Here is a 9,788-nt window from a genome sequence, read left to right on the forward strand (position 1 = left end):
TAGATATTCCAGGCCACTGAAGATGCCCTGCAAAAAATAAAGGCGAACCGTGTATGGCATAAAAATCGTGTTCCATTCAGTTATAATCAGACAGTCCAAAAGTAAAAATTATCAACTTACCGTAATATTACTACATAAGTTGGAGATATTAGAAAATTCTGTCTATTGAGGTCAGGGAATGTTGGAGGCTGTAGTACAGGCTCTGCTTGACTTAATGCATCTCGGACCGTATTGGTGCGTTTGACGTCATCACACATCGGCAGCAAGATGTGCCATTTCCCATGTTGTATTACAACAGCCTTAATTTAATTTCATATTCATCGTTACAGATAGGTAGAGCGTTTGAAGATGACCGCCTCTACAGTACGCACCCACGAGTCGATGATGTTATTACTGTTTGGAATTCATACCATAGCAGCTAAAGAGGACGAGGCACACATACAAAAAAGCCTCCCCCCCATCAAACCCTCTCACTCTGCAACGACAAATCCGTCTGCCCCTGAGGTGATCGTTACACCAGATGTAGAAGTATGAAAGCCGGAATTTGGTTGCAATACTTATATGTCTGTTGTTTGAAACTGATAAACAATGTTTAATTCAAATTTATGTCCATTGCTTTTTATACCTCCCCCCCCTCCTCTCCGGCAGGTTATGACTACCACCCCAAAAAAACATTTCTTTTGAAGCGAACCAGTCAGCGAGCCATTTTCATACGAATTGAAGCGTTTTTCAGCGAGAGCGTGTACAAAATAGTTCAAATGGCTCTGAGCACTATGGGACTCAACTGCTGAGGTCATCAGTCCCCTAGAACTTAGAACTAGTTAAACCTAACTAACCTAAGGACATCACAAACATTCATGCCCGAGGCAGGAGTCGAACCTGCGACCGTAGCGGTCTTGCGGTTCCAGACTGCAGCGCCTTTAACCACACGGCCACTTCGGCCGGCAGCGTGTGCCAATGATGCAAGTAGATGATAATCGGAAGGAGCCAAGTCTGGAGAATGAGCCGCATGCCCTAGTATATAACAAGTGAACGCCTCGATCGTTTCCCTGACCCGTTTTGCTGTGTGTGATGGGGCGTTATCATGGAGCAATATGACTTTGTGTTGCCTTTTTACATATTCCGCTCGATTTTCACGTAATGCTCGATTTAAATCGATCATTTGCTGTTTGCAGCGATCAGTGTCAATGGTTTCACAGGCTTTAGCAGCTCATAATAGATGACACCCTTCTGACCCCACCAAACACAGAGCGATTTGGTCTTGCAGTGGATGTCGATGGTTTGCCCTGATTCACCCATGATTTACGACGCTTAAAATTCTCAAAGTATATCCATTTTTCATCACCTGTCACCATTTGATGGAGAAACGACTTTCTTTTGTATCTGGCGAGCAGCATTTAATAAATGGCCCTTCGATTTTCTTATCTCTCATTCAGTTCATGTGGTACCCATTTTCCCACATCCTGCACCTTTCCCACCGAAGAGAAATGGCTGTTTTTCGTCACATTCAATTGTTCCGCGAGTTCCTGTTGAGTTTCAGAATCATCTTTATCCAATAAGGCCTGCAATTCGTTGTCTTCGAACTTTTTCGGTGGTTTCCCACGCTCGTCGTTTCTGACGACAAAATCACCATTTTGAATTTTTTGAACCACTCGAAGCACTGTGTTCTCCCGAGAGCATGTTCACCGAAAGCATGGACAAGCATTCGATGCGAATCTGAAGCAAATTTCTTCAAATGATAACAGAAAACCAATGCTGTCTGCAAATCGTAGTTCGTAGGCACACAACACGACATGTTTATGGGTTTGAAACAGATACCAAGCTATTGAACTTGGCTTACTGAGTGTCAGGCGTTACAGGAAGCAGATTGCGCTGCAGTCGCGGTCTCACGGGCCCTACACTGACGGCTAGCACCATCTCTAGGGAAATTACGGTTTCATACTTCTACACCTGGTATACGAATACATGTTACGTCTGTGTTAAAATTTGTACGTCAGTAGCTGCTAGGTACGAGTCCCGCACGCCTTTGAGTTGTCAGTAATGGAAGACTACCAATACAGCTTTCCCTCTCTCACATCCTGTGCCAGTTAATCGTCTGTCCCTGAGGCAGATGGGCAATTTTTTCTTAGTTCACGGCCGAAATCACTAGCTTCAATCACAATTAAGATCATCTTAAAATACACTCCTGGAAATTGAAATAAGAACACCGTGAATTCATTGTCCCAGGAAGGGGAAACTTTATTGACACATTCCTGGGGTCAGATACATCACATGATCACACTGACAGAACCACAGGCACATAGACACAGGCAACAGAGCATGCACAATGTCGGCACTAGTACAGTGTATATCCACCTTTCGCAGCAATGCAGGCTGCTATTCTCCCATGGAGACGATCGTAGAGATGCTGGATGTAGTCCTGTGGAACGGCTTGCCATGCCATTTCCACCTGGCGCCTCAGTTGGACCAGCGTTCGTGCTGGACGAGCAGACCGCGTGAGACGACGCTTCATCCAGTCCCAAACATGCTCAATGGGGGACAGATCCGGAGATCTTGCTGGCCAGGGTAGTTGACTTACACCTTCTAGAGCACGTTGGGTGGCACGGGATACATGCGGACGTGCATTGTCCTGTTGGAACAGCAAGTTCCCTTGCCGGTCTAGGAATGGTAGAACGATGGGTTCGATGACGGTTTGGATGTACTGTGCACTATTCAGTGTCCCCTCGACGATCACCAGTGGTGTACGGCCAGTGTAGGAGATCGCTCCCCACACCATGGTGCCGGGTGTTGGCCCTGTGTGCCTCGGTCGTATGCAGTCCTGATTGTGGCGCTCACCTGCACGGCGCCAAACACGCATACGACCATCATTGGCACCAAGGCAGAAGCGACTCTCATCGCTGAAGACGACACGTCTCCATTTGTCTCTCCATTCACGCCTGTCGCGACACCACTGGAGGCGGGCTGCACGATGTTGGGGCGTGAGCGGAAGACGGCCTGACGGTGTGCGGGACCGTAGCCCAGCTTCATGGAGACGGTTGCGAATGGTCCTCGCCGATACCCCAGGAGCAACAGTGTCCCTAATTTGCTGGGAAGTGGCGGTGCGGTCCCCTACGGCACTGCGTAGGATCCTACGGTCTTGGCGTGCATCCGTGCGTCGCTGCGGTCCGGTCCCAGGTCGACGGGCACGTGCACCTTCCGCCGACCACTGGCGACAACATCGATGTACTGTGGAGACCTCACGCCCCACGTGTTGAGCAATTCGGCGGTACGTCCACCCGGCCTCCCGCATGCCCACTATACGCCCTCGCTCAAAGTCCGTCAACTGCACATACGGTTCACGTCCACGCTGTCGCGGCATGCTACCAGTGTTAAAGACTGCGATGGAGCTCCGTATGCCACGGCAAACTGGCTGACACTGACGGCGGCGGTGCACAAATGCTGCGCAGCTAGCGCCATTCGACGGCCAACACCGCGGTTCCTGGTGTGTCCGCTGTGCCGTGCGTGTGATCATTGCTTGTACAGCCCTCTCGCAGTGTCCGGAGCAATTATGGTGGGTCTGACGCACCGGTGTCAATGTGTTCTTTTTTCCATTTCCAGGAGTGTATTACTGTCTCTGTAAATACTTCTGTTTGTTTCTGAACAGGAAAACACACTCTCGCGAAGCTCTTAACGTTACATGACATACACTATGTGATCAAAAGTATCCGGACACCTGGCTGAAAATGGCTTACAAGTTCGTGGCGCCCTCCATCGGCAATGCTGGAATTCAATGTGGTATTGGCCCACCATTAGCCTTGATGATAGCTTCCACTCTTGCAGGTATACGTTCAGTCAGGTGCTGGAAGGTTTCTTGGGGAATGGCAGCCCATTCTTCACGGAGTGCTGCACTGAGGAGAGGTATCGATGTAGGTCGGTGAGGCCTGGCACGAAATCGGCGTTCCAAAACATCCCAAAGGAGTTCTATAGGATTCAGGTCAGGACTCTGTGAAGCCCAGTCCATTACAGGGATGTTATTGGCGTGTAACTACTCCGCCACAGGCCATGTATTATGAACAGGTGCTCGATCGTGTTGAAAGATGCAATCGCCATCTCCGAATTGCTCAACAGTGGGAAGCAAGAAGGTGCTTAAAATATCAATGTAGGCCTGTTCTGTGATAGTGTCACGCAAAACAACGAGGGGTGCAAGCCCCCTCAATGAAAAACACGACCACACCATAACATCACCGCCTCCAAATTTTACTGTTGGCACTACACACGCTGGCAGACGGCGTTCACCTGGCATTCGCCATACCCACACGCCATCGGATCGCCACATTGTGTACCGTGATTCGTCACTCCACACAACGTTTTTCCACTGTTCAGTAGTCCAATGTTTACACTCCTTACAGCAAGCGTGGCCTCGTTTGGCATTTACCGGCGTGATGCGTGGCTTATGAGCAGCCGCTCGACCATGAAATCCAAGTTTTCTCACCTCCCGCCTAACTGTCATAGTACTTGCAGTGGATCCTGATGCAGTTTGCAATTCCTGTGTGTTGGTCTGGACAGATGTCTGCCTATTACACATTACGACCCTCTTCAACTGTCGGCGGTCTCTGTCACTCAACAGACGGGGTCGGCCTGTACTCTTTTGTGCTGTACATGTCCCTTCACGTTTCCACTTCACTATCACATCGGAAACAGTGGATGTTTAGAAGCGTGGAAATCACGCGTACAGACGTATGACACGAGTGACGCCTTATCACCTGACCACGTTCGAAGTCCATGAGGTCCGCGGATCGCCCCATTCTGCTGTCTCACGATGTCTAATGACAGCTGAGATCGCTGATATGGAGTACCTAGCAGTACGTGGCAGCACATTGCACCTAATATGAGAAACGTATGTTTTTGGGGGTGTCCGGATACTTTTGATCACAAAGTGTATTTTGGATCCGGCTGATAGATTCTAAATGCATACTTTAATAAGATACGGCCGAGGCCCAAGGGCGGCACGAATACATAACCCGGGTCGCAGTTTGACGAGCACTGCTATAGAAGAAGCAAAAAATGGTAGTCACATTGATGCAGTATATCTCTACTCTCGAAAAACATTTGAATCAGTATCACACCAATACTTATTAACTAAAACAAGACAATAGGGTATATAAAACGAAACTGACGAATGAAATAAGAATTTGGGGTGAGGGACGACGCAGCATGTGATCTTGGACAGACGGTCGTCGACAGGTGTGGAGGAAACTCTGTTCGATCTTCATGTTGTATATTAATTACCTGCATACAATTGTGAAGGTAACCTCAGACTTTTGCAGATTATGCAGTTATCTATAGTGAAGCACAACCTGTGAAAACTGCACAAATGTTTAGCCACATCTCGACTGAATTTCAAAGTGGTGCGAAGTTGGTGAGCATTACCAGTGTAGGTGAAGGGGTGAGAGGGGGGGGGGGGGGGGGTGAGTGGAGGCTGTACCACAAAATTCGTTACTTCTTGTCGAATTATATTAACAACACACTTTAACATGCTTTTTACGGAGGTACCGATGTGCACGCAGGGTCCACGGCCCAAAACCTAAAAATAGTTTCTAGCACACACTTAGCAATATCAATGCACTTTAAATAACGTGTACTACCGAATTTACGACCGCAACAAAAAAATTTAAGTAATGCAACATACTTTTGAAAGAGATATTGGTGTGTAAGTAAGGCCCTGAACCTGGAAATACTGAATGCAACATTCATTGTGGAAAGCGACATCTATTGTGACTTAAAAGTTTTGGGCTAATTTTCACAACACGCAAGAGCGTTGTGTACCATGATTACAATACCAATCAGTGACAACTGGAGTCAGTCAGTTCGTACAAGTACCTGGTTTTAAAAATATACAGGTATATGAAATGGAACGACACATAAACTAAGATGCGGATGAAGGTGAATCATTGGTAGGATACTTGAGAATGTAGTCACGCTACATAGGGAGTTTCGATAAAATCAGTTGTGCAGTTCATCCTAGAATATTGCTCTAGTGTGTGGGATCCATATCAGAGAGGTCTAACAGGGGGTACTGAACGTACACCACGGGGCAGAACGAACCGTTAGTGTGAGCCACGAGAAAAGCTGAAAGTGTCAACTTACAGGCGCTTCAAGATAGACGCCAAACATTACGCGAAAGCCTACATACAAAGTTTCAAGAAACAGTATTAAGTAAGGAATCTAGGAATACACTGCGACATCCTACGTATAGACCATGAAGACAAGATTAGGCTACTTAATGCGCTATTGCTATTGCTCTCGCGCTCCATGCAAAAATGGAAGCAAAAAAGCCTAGAACATGTTACATAGCAAATGCGCTCTGCCATAGTGCTTTTTGTAGTACATAGATTTACAAATAGTGACCACACCTAGGAAACGAATCGTGAAATAAATACTTTTTCTTGACACTAACAACTAATCAAGATTTGTGACAGACTGTAGGTAATGGAAGTCTCTTTTTAAAATCCATTTTAATAAATAATAAAGGGAGTAGTGCAAGCAAAGCCATATGTCGATACTTGCCATTCAAAGTGAATATTTCGAATTGCGTCACAAAATTTTTATTCCTTACAGAATTCTCGCTAACATCTAGTCTTCCACGTTACGGAACTATCTATTTTACATTACCGAGTAAGGCATGAAATAGACACCATAAGTCCTGTATTTATTTGGTTGTGAAGCTTTACAAGAGAAGTTATAATGATTTATTTGTCTGGCAATGATTTTGGCGCTGTCGAGCAGTCTAGGTGGATGTGTACCTTTACAGAATACTGCCGAAATACCGCCGTAAACCTTTTGTGTGGTAATTCCAAGTAAGGCTCTTATCGAGCTGCAAGAAGCGACCGGCCTGCGGATTCCCAGCAAAAGCCATTAAAACAATGCGATAAATCCAGTAATATGGTCACACGTTAAGTTATGTATGCAAACAGTGTAGTGCGAGTGGCATTAAAGTTGGAAAGTCTTTGCTAAAGATTAACCTTTGAGTACCACGTTCGAGGAATAGCTTCTGCTGCAAATTTTTTATTGCCGTCCGATACGACTTTCGCGATAGTTCTGACTTTATTTTCTGCTTTCAGTTTCAACGTAACGTTATCGGAATACAAATAATTTTTTATAACTGTTTACTACGTTCATTTCGCAACTGAGACACCGTGTGTTTACTTAAATGAAAATTAATTTCTGATCGTTAAACGAAAAATATTATATCTATATTCACATTAATAACATAAACATATTTACTTTGTATTTACTGTTGAAGTACGCTTATGGATATTAATCGTTTGAGATACAGTAAGTTTTACCACTTCTCAAAATTTAGTTCTTGGGTCACGGCACTTTACCGAATCAGTTTTGTCAAACCTGAAAGTTTTAGAATCTTGCCCCCTTTTGGTAATATTTTTCTGGACGTCCATATGCACGGATGTTGAAATGATTAAAAATTTGCATATTTTCCACTTCCATGCATAACGCTGCTTTGGCATAGTTTCACTAACGAATGGAAATGTCAAGCGAACATCAACTTGCTTTAAAATTTTCGTGATATTTGGTCTGCACCTTTCAGTGCTAAGTTTTCGGTGCCTGACTCCTTGAATGTGGCTGTTATGTGAAAGAATACGAACTGATGTGTTCAGGTGTTTAGAGCATGCTATAGGTAGATTGTAAACGCTTTGTTTACAGATCGCCCAAGCCTGGTCGACCCTGTTGCCTCTTACAAAAATATCGTGCGCGCCCGTCTCTGCATGTAATCGATGGGCGCTTGACGAGGCTTCATGAGCTGCCATCTAGCTGTGTTACGCTGAAGATCTCGGGACTATTCACAGCACGATCGTTGATAATTCGCTCACCAGAAGGCGCTACGATAGCTAGCCGGCAATTTTTTTTGGCGCAAATATACAAATTACGATGAACAATAATGGTAAATATTTTGATCTAGAGGAAGTATCAGCAAGCAGAATGATTTTGATGGACAATAAAATTTTTTTATACAGTACTGCTACCAAAAAAAAGCTTTTTTTACACTAAAAAGTTTTCATAATGTCCTTCGCGTTCTACTGTCAGCCAAAATACAAACGCCGACATACTCCTGTTACAAAAATCTAGAACATAAAATCCTGCGTATCTTACACACCGCAAATGTATTCATTTAAACATATATAGTAATTAAAATAACTGAATTACTGATCCGTCGGTTCGAAATCGTCGTACTCAGTTGAAAATATGCCACATTTTCAATAACAAAGAGATCGTAACAGCCAATTTGTTATCAAATCAGGAAAGGAACAGCTAGCTTGACGGCAATGCACCAAAGACAACGTGACTGCTTAAGGTTAGATACATTGTACTTGGTGCATATCTTAACTTAGTTGTCATTCTCAAGAATCTCACATGAAATAAGCTTACTGTTCAGGGTATACGGTAGTCTAGAAGCTCATGAATATTTGGCCGGCGTATAATGATTCGAGTTCTGTTTACATATACGTTTCTTAAATTAGAATTACGGTTCAACATAACACAAAAATTACTATTTTAGTAAACGTTTTTGTTAGAAAAATGACAAGGGAACAAAACTAACATCGGGAATTATATTGTTTTACTGGTTTTTAGTACCGTGCCCTACAGATATGTCAATTTGTCAATGGTAAAACCATTGCTCAGATTTAACGGCAGCTCGTAAGATAAGCATTAGTGTCGTTATTTAAGTATGCAGCTCTGCACTTTTCACAAAGGCTTCCTGAATGTTAGCATTGCGAAATAATGGGATATTAAAAATCAGTTCTAATGTTGGCTGTTCAAAATTATAAGCGTACTTTTGCAAGCAAAATATAAGTTAACTGTTATGCACACAAAACAAAATAAACAAACAAGTTCCAGTGTTTCAAACCTTCATTATGGTCCGAGACACTAGCAAATCACGTGGAACTGGACACGTTACGAGAAAAGCGAAAACTACAGCAAGAGTAAGTGATTCCAAAGAAGCACCACAGGAGAAAACAAGCAGTACACCGGTACTTACGATGTTGGGGCTCAGCGTGTCACTCATGTTGGCGCTGTGAGACTGGCAGCTCACAACTCTGAAATTTCAGAGCCGTTTTTCTTCCGGCCGGAATCTAGAGTGTCTTTATTCGTCATGGTTGTCACTGCTCCTGAGTAACATGCATAACTGCACGACACTGAACACGGTATCTGAAAATGAAGCAAAGAAAACGAAACTCTTTTAAAAGATCTTTACGTCTAACTTCAAAATATGCAGCCTAGATGTTAGCTAAAATATGTTGAACTACGCTGAAAATGCCGTAGAATCACTCATGATATTGCTGAATACAAAAACGCCAAAATCTATAATTTATAAAAAAATATTGTGAAGGTCAGAAAATATTTTCGCGGCTGCCGTGAGGTTAACAATGAAAAATATTTTAGAATTTCGTACTTAACATGTAACAACTATAAACGAGTAACTGAAACAGAGATAAGCGCCTAGCAGTAAATGGTGAACGCTACTTTACCGAAAACGACTCTGCAATGCAGAGCCCCTCCCGCGGGTGCTGGCTTTATAAGGCGCAGCCACGCCCTCCAGCTATTTCATTGGTTGGACGTACTCCCCTCCCGGCGCCACTGCGGGATCAATTCACCTTGGAACAAGGTCACCGTTCCAAGGGACGAACCGCTCTTTTTATTGTTGTTATTTTGTCAACTGCATCATTTCAGCGACGTGCCAAAAGAGTGCACTATCTTTTAACTTAGTCATCCTGGCGCACCCCTCGCGT

General features: G+C 44.2%; 1 protein-coding gene across 1 annotated transcript in view; it reads right to left on the reverse strand.

Moving 5' to 3' along the window:
- Nucleotides 1-9,198, reverse strand: part of LOC124555163 (ankyrin-3-like) — a 904,646-nt gene extending 895,448 nt beyond the window's left edge. The window contains exon 1 of the mRNA XM_047128986.1: nt 9,038-9,198. Within this exon, the coding sequence (XP_046984942.1) occupies nt 9,038-9,064 (27 nt within the window). The 5' untranslated portion in view covers nt 9,065-9,198. The remainder of the gene's footprint in view (nt 1-9,037) is intronic.
- Between the last annotated feature and the right edge of the window lie 590 nt (nt 9,199-9,788).

Source organism: Schistocerca americana, chromosome X, assembly GCF_021461395.2.
Source record: "Schistocerca americana isolate TAMUIC-IGC-003095 chromosome X, iqSchAmer2.1, whole genome shotgun sequence".
In the NCBI taxonomy this organism is placed as follows: domain Eukaryota; kingdom Metazoa; phylum Arthropoda; class Insecta; order Orthoptera; family Acrididae; genus Schistocerca; species Schistocerca americana.